The 18,936-nt window shown below is 29.0% G+C and overlaps 1 protein-coding gene across 3 annotated transcripts; it reads right to left on the reverse strand.

Moving 5' to 3' along the window:
• Window positions 1-838: 838 nt before the first annotated feature.
• On the reverse strand, window positions 839-17,799 carry LOC148228794 (inter-alpha-trypsin inhibitor heavy chain H4-like). Of its 3 annotated transcripts, XM_088200668.1 has the most exons (20): window positions 17,759-17,799; window positions 17,589-17,691; window positions 12,664-12,872; window positions 12,489-12,593; window positions 12,144-12,403; window positions 9,054-9,157; window positions 8,843-8,980; window positions 8,537-8,737; window positions 8,362-8,467; window positions 7,587-7,652; window positions 7,383-7,520; window positions 7,150-7,316; window positions 6,871-7,032; window positions 6,663-6,803; window positions 6,511-6,595; window positions 3,332-3,375; window positions 3,228-3,249; window positions 1,216-1,805; window positions 994-1,145; window positions 839-922 (listed from the first exon to the last, which is right to left on the reverse strand). In XM_088200668.1, the coding sequence occupies exons 1-20, from the start codon at window positions 17,761-17,763 to the stop codon at window positions 892-894; spliced, it is 2,829 nt and encodes a 942-aa protein (XP_088056794.1). In that variant the 5' UTR covers window positions 17,764-17,799; the 3' UTR covers window positions 839-891. The 3 variants fall into 3 exon arrangements, with proteins under 3 accessions (XP_088056794.1, XP_088056795.1, XP_088056796.1); XM_088200669.1 differs by lacking the exons at window positions 3,228-3,249; window positions 3,332-3,375; XM_088200670.1 differs by lacking the exons at window positions 839-922; window positions 994-1,145; window positions 1,216-1,805 and adding an exon at window positions 2,198-2,472.
• Window positions 17,800-18,936: the final 1,137 nt, after the last annotated feature.

Below are 18,936 nucleotides of genomic sequence, written 5' to 3' on the forward strand. Positions count from 1 at the left end.
CCTATTGTTGTTATTTAATATTATATTATCTTGTAAGGTGGAATTTTACTGGGAATGACAGTTAATTTTAATTTCAGGCGAAAATTGTTAAGAATCTCGGTTAAAAAAACGCTTTATGAGCGTTCAACGAATTTTTCCACTATGAGTTTATTTTTTGCAGGTTACTCTTTTTATTAAGAATATTAATCAATGTTTAGTTGAAAGCAATTTAAACGCAAACTGTAAATTATAAATGCTAACATAAATAGAGCAAATTGGCTTATAGAGGCAAAATAAACCATATAACTCTTAGGGGTTTTATGTTTTTAACAACAATGGTTTTTCCGTTGCAATCTAAATCATGATGTATATGAAAATGTTACTTTTTAAAAGTAATTATATGCTATATATTGTCGTACATATTCAATTATATTGTCTCAAATAAGTTAGAAACCAAAAATCGGCGTAAAATTCCTAATTACATCGAAAAATTTAATAGTTGTTGAGAGATTTTTCGCTAATCACAGTTTTGTAATTATTTTTATTAAATTATGATATATGGTGGGAATTAAAAGCTATTTATTTATTACAAATCTAACCATTATAATTTGACAAGCTTGTTGAAAAGCTGGATGGGAATTTTCTCATGTGCTGACGGTCAAGAATATGGGACGCCAAGGCAGTGGTGCACAAAACAAAAATAAAATTATTTTACATACTAATAATCAATTATAAAATTGCAAAATAAAATTATATCATCAAAATTTATACTACAGAAGCTGAGGCAAACAGGAGATAGCCCAAATACCCGCCAGGTCAAGTGCCAAGTGACTAGGTAAATGATTAGGTAAAAGACAGGTTTTAAAAATAATTTTATTTTATTTTAAGAATCACATGTGTATAAATTTTATTTTATAAATTTTTGCAACAAATCCCAGCATACCTAAAAACAATAAGTATAAAATAAAACATGTGTTATATTGATTGGTATGTATATATAATAAATAAACAAACATTTTATTGATGCAGTAGAAGTTCTTATAAGTTGCCAGATCTTTAAATCCATCGCTCAGATTTTTGCAAGTAGTCAGGTACACACAACTGCCTGTACCACCGCCGATTGCGTTATTACATGTCTCAGAAAGAAGTGTTACATTCCACAGTGCCTTTAAAATAAAATTTGTAGCATCAATAATATAATACAATATAAAAGAGAAAAAGTGCAACGTTACATACCATATTTGCCTTTAATCTTAAAGTAGTGAGATGGCCATCTTCGTGTAGAGGTATATTCATAACATGTTCTACATCTGGAATGTATTGCTCGATCCAAGGGTAACTTTCCAAATCGAATATAGAGCGCCTTGTTATAGGAATAATGGAAGGCGGAATTTGTGTAGTCATCAGAATGCCAGTATTTAAACTATCTGCCATATTTGGAGATGGCAAAGGGTATGGCATAGGTCTTTTGAAATTGGAAGTACTAATAGCACTATTTGGGTATACACCGGGAGCAGGAATAGGCCGTGGTATGTAATAACCAGAAGCAGGAGCACTCTGCAGTGCGTAGCCACCGTAAGAACCAGGATAGCTTGGCATCATTGGCCGATGATGGGATGCACCGAAAGAACTGGAATGACCGGAAGAACTAGGATAGCTTGGCATCATTGGCAGGTGATGGGATGCACCGGAAGAAACGGAATAACCGTAAGAACCAGGATAGCTTGCCGCCATCATTGGCCGATTATAGGATACACCGGAAGAACCGGATTGACCGGAAGAACCAGACATCATCATATGATTATGCTTACGAAAGTTGTGTGTCCCTAAAATAGCATTAATGTATGATTATTATTCGCTTATAAATATAATATATGAATATACTTGTTTCAGCCAATTTTATAAATACATGCTAATATTATCATATTTTTAATTGGCTGTATGTCGCGCAATATTACGTTCGTGGTATTAATAAAATTATATGTATTAAACATCATATCACACTTCGACTACAATAACGTCGCAACCCAAAAACGCCATTTGTCAGAGGGAGTAAAAAAAGCGATCAATAAAAACTTTCATCTTTAATGAGACAACATTTGAAGGGATGAAGAGGCATTCTTAAGATAATTGAATTGTATTTTTTGGTATGTGTTAGTTGGTGATAAGGTTGTTCCAAAATTATTGAATAATTAGTGAACACATTTAGACAACAATAAATTTATAAAATATTTATTATTTCATTTGCATTATAGTAACTAAACGCATTACATAATATATGGTTGCTTAATATCTAATAATTAAAATTAATTTATAATACCTCAAAGAAGAGGCGAATCTTCAATCTAATGCACGACATCTGCGAAATTATGTCATTTAAGTTTGAAGTGTAAGCTTAGTAAATAATCTTACTTTTTCTATTCACTGGCATTGATATAATACTTCTTTGTACTTCTAAAGCAGCACTATGATGCTGAGGTACGGCTAATGATACTATGAAATAATAGTTAAATATATTTTCATATTTTAGTAATAACAAAAATAATACTGTTCAAATGTATTAGCGTTTAATTCTAGTGAAAATTTTCACTGATCTAATCCTTACTTAGCTTTTATATTCATCAGCACGATATACCAGTGGTATAAGTCGGTTGCTAATAACTAAAATACTTTTTCAATTTATATCGTGCCTGAGTAATTAGAATTAGTGATTATTATTATAATTTTGATTGATAACCACATATTAGATTTGGCTAGTTTTTATAAATCTCACAGAGCAATATCGCGATAAATAAATAAAATAAAATCAAACTAGGTCATGCATAGTTTATAAGCTGTAATAATAGTTTATTCTTAATAAAATATATGTCATTGATTTATAGACTTTGATTTTTGTTTAGTGTCCAACTAGATATTTAGTAGTAATTGATTGTGTTGACATCGTTAAAACGGAACATTTAGAATAAATTTTAAACAATTAATCAGCTATTATAAATTTGAGCAAAGCAAAAGGAGTGTACAGAAACCCGAGTGAATTAGCTCTCTATACAACTGATCATGGATTAAGATAAGTAATATCAGTAGAGACAACGATGAATAGGTAGAAATAAATAACTAAATGTATGAATAAAATAAGCATGCAGAATAAAAATTAGTTTCATTAGAAAAACAAGGCAGGATTTTTTAAATGATAAATAATTAAATAATGTATATTTTTAAAATAAAAATAAATAATGATAAAATCGTACTTGGTCCAATTCCAATTCGTGCCTGAAAATCCATAACATATGGTATACTATTTGTTTTATATTTAGTATCATTAAATCAATGTGTAATCTTATTATATACTTACAGCCATTCCCATTGAATGTAAAACTGGAAATCCTCCGTATAGACCTGTGAATTTTATATTAAAGGATTATGGGGAATTAATATTTAAAAGCTATTGATTAAGTAAAATGATTCCAATAATTGATTTTGTATATATGTATATTATATCGAATAATTAAAATAATACTGTTATTAAATTAATACGCATCTTAGAATATATTAAAAACGAGTTGTGATGAAAAAATACCAACGTCTATTTATTCTTGTGTGATAAGCGATATAATATGTTTGTGTGATAAGTAATATTATCTTTTTTTTATAATTATAATTCACCGTTTTTTTCAATCCATGCATTCACTATTAGTAACTCCCTCAACACATCAGCAATTATTCCTTAATATCCTCTATAATCGCAAAATGTTATACTTTTGTAGCGACCGTTTAAAACGAGATAACAACGTTTCCCAGAACCACTTAAAAATTTCTCTTTAAGAGCTATAGAAATCGTGATTTTGTAAAACCCCTATTTTTAAAGTTTTGAGTTACGCAGGAGAGTTGACATATAAGCTAAACTGTTTTGGATTGAGAAAATATAACGCTCTCTCTGTACTACATTAATGTAAGATACAGCGAAAAATGTCGCTAGGCAACTGTGTGATATTCTGAAGGCAAATGATTCCGGGGTGCTTCTTTTATTCCAGAATGGAAGGTATACACTTCATCGACAGTGATTAAAATTGTCTTAAAAATGAACGTATGCTCAATTCTTTCCTGTCATAAGGTGAAAATAGGCAATATTTTTTTTAAATTTGATCAATGCAGTCAAGATGAAAACAAAATATACATAATAATCCTATTTTACGTATTCACCGTTTATTAGTAATAATAAGAAAAATAAAAATAATTTTTTGCATCATGATGTTTTAAAATTTAAAATTAAAAAAAAATATTGCTTGAATTATATTTTATTTTAATTATTTTGTTTATTTTATACGTTCTTAATAAACAAATAATAAGGAAAAACATATTTATATCATATCTTTAGAAGCTGATGCATTTTTTAAGTAGCGAGATATGACCGTATTTGGTGTTCCTATTGCTTTGCATTTCACCGTGACGTTACGTAGTTATAATTCGACAGCGTCTTCAGTGCCATGTTTAATATTATACTATTTTTGATATTTTATTACGCGTGGATATTCGTCTTGTCATTGGCAAGCGGACTTCAAATGTTATGTTTTTAGAGAAAAGTGGAGTGAATATAAATTTTGTTATCGAATTAGATGACAAAACATTATTTATTATGCGATGATATTATTTCTGTACTAAAATAGTAAAATATACGTCATCATACCAAGATTAAGCACTCGATACGATAATCTCAACTTGCAGAAAAGCAACGATCAGAAACTTTAAAACGTTTTTTTTTACCACAACGTATTTTTTCGCGAAAATAAAATAAGAAAAACTAGGCTGTAACTGAAGTCAGTTTACGAGTTGCTCATTTAATAAGTGATCAAATAAGGTTTAAACAAAAATGTGTATGATTTTTTCATAGAGTATTGCTAAATGAGTTAAGCACATTGTGAGTAACATCAATAGGCAATTGAACAGCAAGGAAAATTATTTTTACTGATTTTCTTTTGTTACACAGAGTAGTAGTTTTCAGTCCAGGTCAAAAGAAATAAAATCGTGCCATCACGGTGAAACCGCTCGATTATCAAGCGTTTATATTAAGACTTTATAACAATATTACGAGTGAGAATCGAATAAAGTGCATCTAAACCAAATTTTGACTAATAGAAAAGCGCAAAATAGAATTAAACGCAAAATTGAGCGCAAATTACAATTACAAAAGCAATAAAGTTCCCACTGCAAGCGCCGTCGCCCTTGCAGTGGGAACTTTATTGCTTTTGACGTAAATTTTTGCCTCTGAGAAGTGATAATAGTTTTTGCGCTCTCCTACTGACCAAAATTCTGTGTGAAAATATTTTATTCAGCCGTCATATATTAGAAGTCCATAATAATAGCTAACATATTTTTAAGACATTTTATATTTGGACTTGATCTAATAAATGTTCCAGAATTTTCATTGGGTTAGGTTTGGGTTTGAACAGCGAATGGACGTATCAGTTAAATTATATTTTTCTAGTGGAAATATATATCTACTGGGGAAAATGTATGTATTTGGACTTTACTAGTGAAAATATAAATTCACCAAAAAATACACATTCTCTGTAACATTTATACATCAGATGTAAATAAATAATATATATTACTACATATAGAATACTCCACGCGTTATAAAACTGCAATCTGTCCTTTTGAATAATAATGTTTATTGTGAAAGTTCTACCTAGCTCTACCTATCCGCTCCTTTTATTTCTTGTATGTATAAAAAGGGCTGAAGGAACTTATACCTGAAATACATCAGTACATACATCTCAAACATATGTAGTTTAGTTCAGATGCATTCAAGTGTAGAATGTATTTCAGTTTTTTAAAATCATTCTGATTTTAAAATTATGAAGTGATTATTCTGGAGAGTGATGATATGCTAAAATGATAATTCTAAATAAGGAAACTTAAAAGAATTCTCTCAATGTTTTAGGTGAGAAATATGGTTGGAAATTTATATTTGTATTTGGCAGCACTTATGTGAAAAAACATTTTTAAAGATGAAGTACATAAAATCACAATTTCAGGTCAGCATTTGCAATAAATTTTGAAGATAGAAAGTGACAAACTTTGAACACTATTTTGATTAAATGTTATCTCAAAAAAATCAATGACATTATTTTCTATATTACATAATACTAGATATGCGTATTTTGAGAAATTTACGATAGATGCTAAAATTTTTAATATATTTATTTGAATAGATTATCTATTAAAATAAAGCTAAAATTTGTCGTTTTTTAAAGCCCATTTAATTTTTTCTCGATGACCCTAAAATATATCCGTTCTGGTCCTTCAGAAAAAAAGTTTACTAACCTCTGGGTTAGATAAAGAACATTTGGTTGAATTATATGACTTTTGGGTCTTGAACGTTGTTTAGTTATAGACCTTAAATACATTTTTAATAATACTGAAAATATTGTTTTTGAGTTGTGGCGTTTTACAATTGATCTGATCTCTTCAATGAAAGTATTTACAGCACTGTGTGTACTATATGTACTAAAGATATATCATTTTACTCACCAGATTCAATTGGTTCCGAATTGACTGCCGTTGTTACGTTTGGTTTAACAACAACTAAAGAAGTAACAGGTGTTACAAACGAATACTGAAAAAAAAAATACATAGAGAGAGATATATTTCAAGTCAAACAGTAAAACGAATCAAAATGTTACCTTTAAAGCTAAATCTAACGCCTTTTTCTTTATACTGGTTTTATTCACATCGTCTTTTTCCATATCTTCCAAAAGTTGTTTTATATTTAAGTAAGCCCACAAACGTTCCATGGGCATCTTGTGCTCATCTTCGATTCTAATCTATGAATAAATTGTAATGTTATACAACGCTTATACCAAATCGATGCGTATTATTCAAAATCAGTACCATTTTTGGTATAAATTGTATTAATTTCTTCTCAGTTTTGCCTGTAAAGCAGAATTCGGATTGTGTGTGTGTTTGTCCAACTTTAATTTTTCCTGTAACTACCAAGTCTGAACCGTTGAATAAGCGACTAAAGTCTGTGTTTGTTATAGAATTATCGATGATCTATAATAAAAACAAATATTGTTTATAAGCAATATTAAAAAAACATCTGTGTAATTTTTATCTGGTAAGATTAGGTAACATAAGTTTTTAAATTATATTAAACATATTGTAAAATACCTTGTCTTTTGGATATGTGTATTGTACGTCGACTAGTAACGGTGACGAAATTTGACGATAAAAGTCTTTCAATTGCTTCGAAGCATCAGCTGCTTCGTATATGTGCTTCATAAAACCGTTGTTTTGCAACGCTAGTTTGTTCATGAGCTTCCTATCTGAACCCCTTCCTGTGATTTTAAAATATTTTAAGTGCAATTAAGGAAGCATTCATATATAATATTGATTTTACTCACCAAATCCAAGTGTAAATATGGGGGTTTTATGAACATTCAGTTCTCTGGCAATTGACAATAGATCATCTCCATGTGCTCCCATATTGACTTCTCCGTCGGTTAAGAATACCATTATTGGACTATTTTGATTTGATTCAGCTAAAATGATAAACTTTTATTATAATAAAAACGTTAGATAATTTATTTGAATAAATATATTTTAACCTTGAGTACTTCTGAATTCGTTTATTAGTGTAAAACCAGCCCTTAGTCCACTTTCCATATTGGTAGCTGAAAATATATTTATTTATAATAATATAAGGTTATCAACAAGCACATTTGTATTTATAAATGATTACTAACTAATAACTAATTGGAAAATAAAACAAAAAATATTCTTTTTATTGCTATTTTTTATGCAATGCAAATTATTTTGTAGCTAATTTTAAAAATAAAAGTTCTTAAGCATCTAACTATTCCAATTTTCATATCAATCATATTTGTCCTATTTTTTGGTGTTATGCATCCCAGTATCATTCGATAATAAATAATTCAAATATGTTCAAGAAAAAGACTATTGCCCTCATTAAATCCGTAATACCATTACATAATGCACGCACTTATACGTCATAGAAAATCATGCGTCAGATGAACTAGGGTGAGATTAACCATGTGGGTTATTTGGTCAAAATAAACCCGCTCACCATTCATCGAAGCAGCCCACACTCTTGAACTTCAAGCAGTAAAACATCAGCTTTTCAAAAACTTTACTTTAGACTACATCTCGCATTCAAACAGATCAACTGAGAATAGTCACATAAACTTAATTTGTAAATAAACAATTTTTGAACTATATATTTTATCTAAGTCATCTGCATAATACATTCATGCTGCTTATAAATGTTTTATATTTAAGGTCAACATTGCACTGAATTGGCGATAAGATTTGTCATTGTCTCACTCTTTATGAAATTTTATAATTGTAATATTTTTTACGAACCTCCTCCAGGAGCTTGAAGGGCACTTATGATAGTTTTTGCGCTTGAAATGGTAGTTGGATTGACTTGTGTTGGCTTATTTGGAGTTTCAGGATCAATTTCCAACACCTACAAAATTCGACCTTTGTATATTTTTGTATTAACAATAATTTTATGATCTGAATTCAATTTATATACCTTATTGCCATAATCGAAAGTAACGATGTTGAATAAATCTCTAGGCTTAAGATCTTCGATTATGTGCAGCATTGCTTCTCTTAGTTGATGAATCTTAGTACCTGACATTGACCCTGAAGTGTCCAAGACGAAGACTACATATTTACTCATGGGCTGTAGGGTGGTTGGTGCAAAAAAATGTACGAAATAGCCATCGTTGATCTAAAGTCCGCAACATTAAATAATTTAAATTACGCAAACAGATAATGATTTTCACATATAAACATAATAATACATAGTCTTGCCAAATATATTTTATCGACTTACCAAAATTTGACCTTCTACGTCCAATTCGATGTCATATTGGACCACAAATTGACCCGAGATACCCTCAGCGTCTGTTTGTGTTGTGGAATGATCGAACGGATTACGCACCGGGGAACTTGTTGAGTATTTTACTTTTTCCTGTTTAGTTTTTTAAAAACAAAATATTTTATGCAGTAAAACAACTATAAATTTTCCATTTTAAAATAATTACCTGGAATGCTCTTATAAGTTGCGCCTGCTGGGTTTTATCTGGAGCGAAGTGTATTTTTACGCCATGGTTGTTGTTATAATAGCTCTTGGTAGCGAATTGATTACCTATTTTTTAAGTAATAGTTAATTAATGGCTTCTTATGTGTTATACTGCACCCGAACTGTTCGAAGCGATACCGCCATTATTGCTATTGAAACTATTACAAATTTGTTTGCTTAAATTGCGTTCACAAATGCGTGATTTCGAACAAATACTGTAACGTATGATATCGAAGAAATGTTGTTGATATAAATTATAAGTACTATATATATATAGTTTATATTTAATGAGTGGTACTTATTGAAAGACTTTCGCGAGTAAGTTATTAAATCAGTTAATCGTATTATAATATAATTTTTATTGATTTAAGCTATTTTATTAGTGAAAAACAAATTTTGAAGCGAGCAGAAAGTTTGAAACAATAGATAAGCAAATAACAATAAAAATGCATACTAGTGATAGACAAAAAGTCGCTACCTGTATTGGGTGAGATGTAACACATAAGAGCTAACTTATTATTGAAATCTGGGATTAAATAGCCAAAAAAATTATTCCGTCATATGCCTGAATCCAAATTTTGTTACAACATAACAATATTTTACAACAAATATAAAATATTAAAATAATTTATAAATTTACTTTAGTTATGTCAATATTTTTTAAAGACATCAATTTTATTTATTCCTTGCTGTAAATTAATTTGAAAAGTTCTTGCTTCGGGTGGCCTTAGAACAAAAAAAGTCAAAATGTAGCATATTATAACCAGAATGTGTTATTCAATGCTTTATGCTTTAGTTTATTTTTAAATCGGTAGACTATTTTGAATTAGTAAAAGTGATTCTTGCTCTAAACAGAACAAAGCAAAATTTTAAACATTGTAGCGCAAAAATTATCGTCCTTTTCTCCCGATTTTAACCGATAAACGTCTGTTTTCCTTTGAATATATAATTTAAATATTTACATGTAAAATTTAAATCAGAAATAAGATAAGAAATTACACAAAAAAAGAAATAGATTAAAAGTAATAATTTTATGTAGCGATTTTTTAAGTGAAAAAAAAATATCTACAATTTTTAAAAACTGAGATAAAGAAAAAACAATGATTTAATTTCACAGGTAAATTTATTATCTATATCGAAAAAGTGCATTAAAAATTTAAGGAATATATTATATTATTTTTATCTTTTAATGGCAGTGAGTTTTAAAGTAAATAAGTTAAAATTAAAAATAATATATATACAATCTCTAAAAACTGAGATTCAGATAAAATAAGAATTCTACTGCACACATAAATCAAAATATGACATTTTTGTTAAAAAGTATGTTTATAATATTTTATTTAAGAAATAATCTTTTCTTATAAATTGATCTTAAAACATATTTTCTATCTTTTAGTGGTAGCAATTTTTGATGTAAAAAAAATAATTTATAAAAATAAAATAAACAATTTCTAAAAACATAAATTGAAGTTTATTATTATTGTGGAAAAGGTGCTTTTAAGAAATATATTATATAAGCAATACAACGCTTAAATAATGTCAACAATTCAATTTCACACATAAATCTTAATATATTTTATTTTTGGAAAAAATGCAGAATTAATATTTTATTTACGAAATATATTATATAGCAATTTTTGATGTGCAAAAGTAGTAATTTAGAAAAATAAATTATACAATCTCTAAAAACTGAAATATAGATTAAATCACAATTTAAATTTTATACGCATAAATTGAAGTTTATTATCATTGCGGAAAAAGTGCATTAAAAGTATTTTATTTATGAAATATATTTTATAATCTTTACAACGATTAAACAACGCTTTATTTAAAATTTATCTTTTAGTGGTAGCAATTTTTAAAGAAAAAAAATGATAAAAAAAAATAGTCAACCTCTAAAAATTAATTTAGAGATAAAATCATAATTTAATTTTACATATTAAAAGCGATTTATAATTTTATAAAAAAGTGATAAAAATATGTACTTTAAATAATAAAAATATTAAATAATGTTTTCCTCTGAATTTATCTTAAAAATTTATTTTATATTTTAATAATAGTGATTTTTAAAGTAAATTAGTTACAATTCAACCTCACACATAAATCTAAATATATTATCTTTGCAAAAAACGAAATAAAAATATTTTATTTAAGAAATATATTATATAAACAATATAATAATTAAATAATTATTTTTTAAGAATTGTTCTTAAAACTTTATTCTAATCTTTAAGTGGAAAATATTTTCACAGAAAATCTAATATCTGAGCAACAATAATTTATTTATTAAGTAGCAATTATTTTAAATTTTTAATACGATGGCAGTTTTTAGAGAAATAACAATAATTTGCGATAAGCATATATAAAATATTTAACTTTTAGGTTTCATTTTTACTAATTTTAAAAATAATTGCTACATATTAAGAAAATATATTTTTGCTAGTGTAGAGGTTTTACCAAGAGTCTTTTAAAAAGCTAGAAAAAACTAAAGTCTCAGCTATACAAAATACGAGTAGAATCGTAATTTAGAAGCACTCATGATTTTGCTTACAATAAACATTAATCATTTTATTTATGAGCTTTGAACCTCACGCCTGAAAAAATACTCATGAGCTTGAGCACCTAATATACTTATTGTACTTTATTTTGCTATTACTAAATGGTCACCCAAAAGTTTTACGCTTTAACAAAGATGTACACAAAACGAAGCTAAGTAATGATGCTATTAGTCATATATTGGCGTTCTCTATTATTGTCTAGACTTCGTCCAAGGATCAACCAGCCCTATTTCAGTAGTTACATAAGGCTCAGAACTTTTGGTCCATTGAAAAATGGGACTGTCGAGCTTCACTTCAGTACATTGCGCGGACTAAGGCTAGGCCCGACCTCCTACCTAGACTGTCAACTCACAACTTACATACAGAGGACTTACCAAATCTATGATGAGCCTCAAAAATATTGCATAAAGACTGTATGATGGAATCAAATTAGGATGTATGATGGAATCAAATTTTGTGGCCATGTTCATGGGTCTATTTGTTATTATACTAACCACCAGTGGCACTGATATCAAAATCTTCTATTTCATTTCCACTTCTAAATTCCGGAACCAGAAGAAATGATATGGGATTCAGTTCATTTATGTCGACGTCTACGATCATTTCATCCAGTAATTGTCCAGGGTTAAGATTGATTACAAGATTATAGATGCCATCTCTTCTCACTAACAGTTCTTCGTAATTTAACTTGAAAGTTGCTTTCTTCATAGGTTCAAGGTTAACAGATACCGTAAAGTGATTTGAGTCTCGCGTTCTGAGAAAATAAAATAACAAAAATATTATTAAAACCAGCGGAATATTTATATGGAATGTCTAGAATATTTATATGTTTTAATTACTCTACGTGAGCAGCAGCTTGTCCGCTAGCAACGGCAGTGTTATAAATTCTTTTTGCTTCTTCTTTTTCCTTGACATACGCAACATATTCTTTACCGTCTATTTCCCTAAGATGTTAGCACATAAATTAAATAAAATATTAAACATAAATAAATATAAAATAAGCTGGATACGTACATGATAAACTTAGATATGTAAGCAGTTTCTGGCAGAATAACGCTGAATTGGGCTTCATTAGCGGTCGTATCAGAGTTAATAACTTCGGCAGTTATTAAAGTGTTTGCGTATCTCAAAGAAACGTCGCTCTTTACCTTCATTGATGTAATTTTTGTGCTTTTATGTGATACGTCCCTTTTTGGCCTATGAATGATGTGTTCATTTTGTTTCTAAAAAAATTTAAGTTCATTAAATTAATAGTAATATATTAAATAACGTGAAGATTGTTCCAAAATTCACTTTACCATAAAAAAGTAACTATTTTATTAGTATAAATATTTAATTTTCCTTAAACGTATTCTATAAAAATACATCTTGGAGCGATGTAAATTTATATTTAAAATAATATTTTTTTCAAGAAAGTTGCTTACGAATCTATAATACTTTACTTTATCAACGAACATAAAAGGAATGCACTTTTGAAAGAATGTAATCTCATAATCTAATTTTATATTGACAGTTTCTTGGAATTTTGAACGTTTCTCGCAACTACTTCTATAGAGCTTATCGTAATAAGACCTTTCAAAAACACCCCATTATTTTGTTAGACACCAGGGATAGCAACAGTCGTCGAACAGTGCAGATTATTGGATTTCTTCAAATCTTTGGCTTGCCAGACCAACATTGCAGTTATCATAGTAAGCCGCAACATAGCGGGCTTCTATTTTAGCCAAGTTCTTGTCCTTAGCCAGTCTACCCCAGCAATGATTCCGCTCTATTTAGGGCATTCTTACGCTGCATCAACACTGTGACAACAGAGTCGCGTCGCCTAGAGTCTGCGTCCCCAGATACATGTGTTATGAAACTTTTTCCTCAGAAGCAAATTTAACTAGTCTAATTTTTTAGAAAATAATTTAATTTTATTAAAGTGTTGTGTATTCAATATAAATATGGCTTAAAATGTGCTTAAAATTTATAATATATGTTAATGATATAATTAAGAATGTAAAATACACTAATTTGTGGACGACACTTTAATATATTGCATATGTGATAATATTAAATAAGTTGTAGATAAGTATAATAGAAATATGTTTAAAAATTAATGTACCTAAACTAAACGCGAATAAAACTAATTTTTTATTAATTATAAAAAATATGTTAGATAATAAAACAACAATAGTTATAGATAACTCTATTATAAAAATATAATAGAGTTGTTTATAAATATGTTTTGATTATATTTGTTTAGTGTATAAACAATTAGCTATATTAGCTAAATAATGAAAATAGTATGTTTAATTAAACTAACGATAATTAGCTTTATAAATTTTTATAAAAATAAAACAATGTTTTGTCTTAGCAGTTCATAAGTTTTCGTGATTAGATTAACACTTTGTATATATATATTTTTATTTTATATAAGGTTTATTATCATATGTACTCGTTTTATTCAATGTGTACGATTTCTAAATATGCTAAACTTAAATTAGCTCATATTAAATAATACAGAGTATCTTTAAAGTCACATGTTAACACGTTCACTGTGTACAAATTATTGCGACATTCATGAGAGAATGACGAATTTCGCAAATTTTAAATACATATAAATTCCACAGACAAGATTCAATTTTGTGATAAAACCAAAGTAAGATAGAAAAAATGGCAAATAAATACTTCAGAAACACTCTTGTTTTGCTTTTGTCTGTGAGCGTAGGATAATTTTAATGTATTTGCTTATCGTAAAAACACGTGAAAGGGCTCACCCATCCGAACATATTGTTGGCAGCAAAAATGTGTTTAATAAAACAGGCATAAAAAGAACAGAAAGTTTATGAAATGCAAATAAGTGCTGCATTGTAAACTTGAAAGCAATATAAAGTTTTAAATACAAATTTATAATATTCTATTTATGAATCACCTAATTGTACAAGCAGAATTTGCTCTTTCTATATTTCCAAAAATAAAGAATAAATATTTTTTATTACTTATAAATCGATAATAAATATTAATTAGGTTATCAAAGAGTTTATTCTGTGTAACTGCTATCAAAATTGTATAAGAGTATTAAAAAAAATTGTTCACATATCTTGCTAGAGAGCTATCCATCAAGCGATGGATAACAATAGATGGTTTAAATTGAAACTCAAGTATTTTAAGCTCTTCGAGTTTAAATATAACCAATATTAGCGACGCTAAAGAAGAGTCACGTACAACATACAATATAAATGAACACGGCTCCCGAGTTCAACGGATGGCTTAATGTGTGTATGGACACGGGAGCCGTGTTCAACATGGTAAGGTTTTATATTTTATTTAAAAAATAAAAAAAAATTTAAAAGTCTTGTTATGTTGATGGAAGTGACGATCGTAATTTTTATTCCCAAATTGACCAGCAACAACGGCTGCTCGGTGCCTTCACGCAAAATGATGAAATACTGAAAGTTAGAATACGGAAAGACAAGTGTAGTGTTGCCAAATATCCATATGCTAAAGTTTCAACGAAAGATTTTTATAAAAAATACTAAAAATCTAATTTCATCTTTTGTTTTTTTTTATAAAAAAATTGTTTGTTTCACATTTTATTAATTATTAAAAGTATATGTTTTAATATATTGATATAATCAATAATTTTATTAAGATCTTCCAAAAATTTAGCAATCTTAGCAAAAATTCATACCATCATTAATGACGCACGAAATCGATTTATATCGTTAGATTAGTTCATTTACTTCGATTTTTCTAATCAAATATCATGCTAAGTTCATTATTCGGGTCATCAATGTAATTATTACTTATCTCGTGAGATTTATCAGGTTATTATAACACGAGATATACAATTACGACATTTACATGAATAATCAATCTTTCTCAATTCGACAATAACTCGATTAACGATATACATGTGTTATAAGCAATACATTGTGTTAAATTATTAATTAACAAGATTAATACAAAACATTGCAATTTCTTCATTACGTGTATAATAATTGTATGTATTAATGCGTAGACAAGTTATGTTGTAAAGGCATGCAAACTAATTAACAAAATGCTTATATTATAACACAATAATATAGTATGCTTACAAGAAGATTTACGAATCATGTTCAGTGAGGTGGCCAGATTTTGAAAATATCAAAAGATGACACTAAAATTAAAAATTCCATCTTGGAATAATAAATTTAATAAGAAAGTTTATATAAGATTTTTTTTGTTTATTTCAGGATGCTGCGTAAGTTAAAATAAGGTAACCTCGGACCTTTTTGTTCAAGGAGGAACAACCAAGGACAAAGTAGAACAAACATTTTGAGGAAAAAATCCTTCTCAAAGAAGGACGTCAACATTGATGTGATAAAAAATATGGTAAATAAATTTAGCAGCAACTGACGACGCTTCATCCGATAGTCTGATCCGTTGAGATAGTCAGTGTCAAATTTGAACAAGTGTCGTATTTACCGTGTTTGTCTCGCATAATGGATTACGAATAACGCGTTAATATTAAGTTTTGTTTTAAGTTGCATAAGAATGCAAAAAATGCTCATGAAATGTTAAGATTAGTGTATAGCAATAATGTGGTGACTCTGAAGACTGTTTATAAGTGATATTAAAAGTGGAAATGAGTCAGTTGAAGACGAGCAACGGTCGGGACGTTCTTCGACCTCAAAAACAGAAGAAAACGTGCAAAAAGGTTCAAAAATGATTTGTTCAAATAGGCGATGAACTATTCGAGAGCTTAAGGAAGAACTGAACTTCTCGTACAAGTCCGTGCAAAGCATTTTAACTGATAATTTGCAAATGAGACGAGTGAGCGTGAAATTTGTTCCCAGACTTTTGCTTGACGAAGAGAAAGAAAATCGTGTGTCAGTTTGCACGGAATTGAAGGATCGTCTTGATGCAGATCTGGACTTCACGGTCAAAATCATAACTGGAGATGAAAGTTGGGTGTATGGGTATGACCCTGAGACGAAAATGTAGGATTCCCGGGAAAAACCAATGGCTCTCCTCGTTCTGAAGACATGTCAGTCAAAGTTGAACCTCAACTTCATGCTAATTGTTTTTTTCGATAGTGAGGGCATAGTGCGATCAGAGTTCGTTCCACTGTAAACTCCGCATATTACAAGGGCGTACTGTAACGTTTGCAAAATGATGTATGGAGAAAAAGACCAAAAATTGAGTCAATGGCTTCCTCCTTCATCACGATAACGCGCCGTGTCACATTTTGCTTCTGATCCACGAATTTTTAGCAACAAAAAAGTTCCTGTCTGTCTACATTAAACTTTCTCTCAGGATTTAGAACCATGCGGCTTCTGGCTCAACCCAAAAATAGAAACCGGGCTAAAAAAAAGTTTTGCCATCATTCCCGACATTAAGAAGGCCACGACTAAGCAACTAAAAGCTCTTTGAAAGAAGCCTTCCAGAAATGCTTCCAATCATGAAATCAACGCTGGGATCAGTGCATCGTTAGCCAAGGAGAATAATTCAAATTTTATCTTAAGCTTATTCACCGTATTGTTTGATCACACTTCGTAGTTCTCTATCTGCGTTTACACAATCAGTTGAGAGCTATCCATTTCATCATTATTCATAATTGAGAAAGAGATGAAAAGTTTGGGCTTACGCTCCTACTATTAGCTCTATAGCACACGATACGGATATATGTTCGATATACTTATCATTACTCCGATTGATTGCTAAATATAAAAAAATATAGTAATGATTTTAATATCTATAAATTTGTTCAAAATATAAATAGCAGTAATGATAAGTATATCAAACGTATATCCGTATCATGTGCTTTAGAGTTAATAGTAAGGGTGTAAACCCAAATTTGCCACCTCTTTCTCAATCATGAATAATGATGAAATGGATAGCTTTCGAACTGACTGTGTAATAATTTTAATTTTAAATGGTAAAGTGACTTATAGATCATTGTGTGTTATACTAACTTGGTATTCAGAAGGTTCATACAAGATCAATGAATTTGACGGCTTACAATTGCCAGTGCCGATTTGAAGAGCAAATAAGAACAAGGGTATGCATATATAAAACCTAAATTGACGAAAAAAATATAAATTTTACTATATAATTATAAATTATTTGCGTTTACAATATTTACCGCATCGTGCGTGTTGTTTACGCCAAGATATTTTACACACTGAGGTCTGCTACTCGGAGCAAATCGATGAAGTGGAAAAAAAGCAAATATCACTATATGAACTATGATCCACAATAATTAAATTTGGAATTTCCCCAGCTATGTGATTCTTACGGAGAAATCTCTAAACGATTATTTGGTACAAAACAAATGTTATCAAAATACCACAGAAACACTACGTTATTTTTTTATAATAATATATACTATTTTAGATATTACATGTATTAAAATTGAATATGTAATAAGATAGATTGCCTAGATTTACCATCAATAATTGATATTAATGTTTCTGGGAGCTTCATTTTACAACTTTACTGTACAATTCATGGTTACGTAATTTGAACGATGCAGATTAATTATTTGTTAGAACTAATTAACTGGATATGACCTTGGCTAAATCTAGTCTGCTATAGTCATGGCCAGTTTGAGTCAATTATATTTAGAAAGAGTTGGAACCGTACCCAATGGAAAATTAACAGAGAACACATGTTTGTTTATCATTATAAATATTATTTATTGTAAATGTATAGATCTATACATATATCAATATCAAATATATTTGTTTTACTATTTATATACAAATTAAGACATCTATGGACATAATGAAATGTTAAAATAGTTATTGAATAAATTTATCCAAGTGTAAAACCAATAATAAAATATTTATTATTTCACTCGCAGCTATGGTTTTCATATTTATGTTTAAGGATTTTAAATTATCTTTAAGTCACTGTAGTAAAATTGATATATATATTTATATATTATATATTATAGATAGGTGTTATGTTGATTGGATGGTGCTGCGTCAAAGAAGTCTTTAAGGCATCCCAATGATATAGTTGAATACTTGAAGGTTTAAGTTCATTTCATGACTGGACTACTTAGACGACCAAAGTGGAAGCGGCTGCTTTCAATGGACATATGCGCCCATTCGGCTTAGATCCGCTTTTGGCAAGCAGTTTATATGAATCTTAAATTATTTCAAGTCGCAAGCGATATGGTAGTTTTGTGTCAAATTTTGACTGAAGTGTCTGAAGTAATTTTATATAAAATATATTTCTGGTAAAAGTGATATACTTCCCATCTATCGATTGTTTTATTCGAGTTCAAGTCGTAAGTGGTAGTGCAAACGATCTAAA

This window comes from Plectrocnemia conspersa, unplaced genomic scaffold, assembly GCF_051122295.1.
Source record: "Plectrocnemia conspersa isolate PC_06_02 unplaced genomic scaffold, ASM5112229v1 ptg000012l, whole genome shotgun sequence".
NCBI classification, from domain to species: Eukaryota; Metazoa; Arthropoda; class Insecta; order Trichoptera; family Polycentropodidae; genus Plectrocnemia; species Plectrocnemia conspersa.

What these genes read in the sequence shown, in the direction of transcription:
- LOC148228794 (XM_088200668.1), bottom strand. An exon ending in AACTTATAAGAGCATTCCAG is followed by an intron (nt 8,981 to 9,053) that starts GTAATTATTTTA and finishes AAAACTAAACAG; the next exon opens with GAAAAAGTAAAATACTCAAC. An exon ending in TTCGGAACCAATTGAATCTG is followed by an intron (nt 3,376 to 6,510) that starts GTGAGTAAAATG and finishes TAAAATTCACAG; the next exon opens with GTCTATACGGAGGATTTCCA.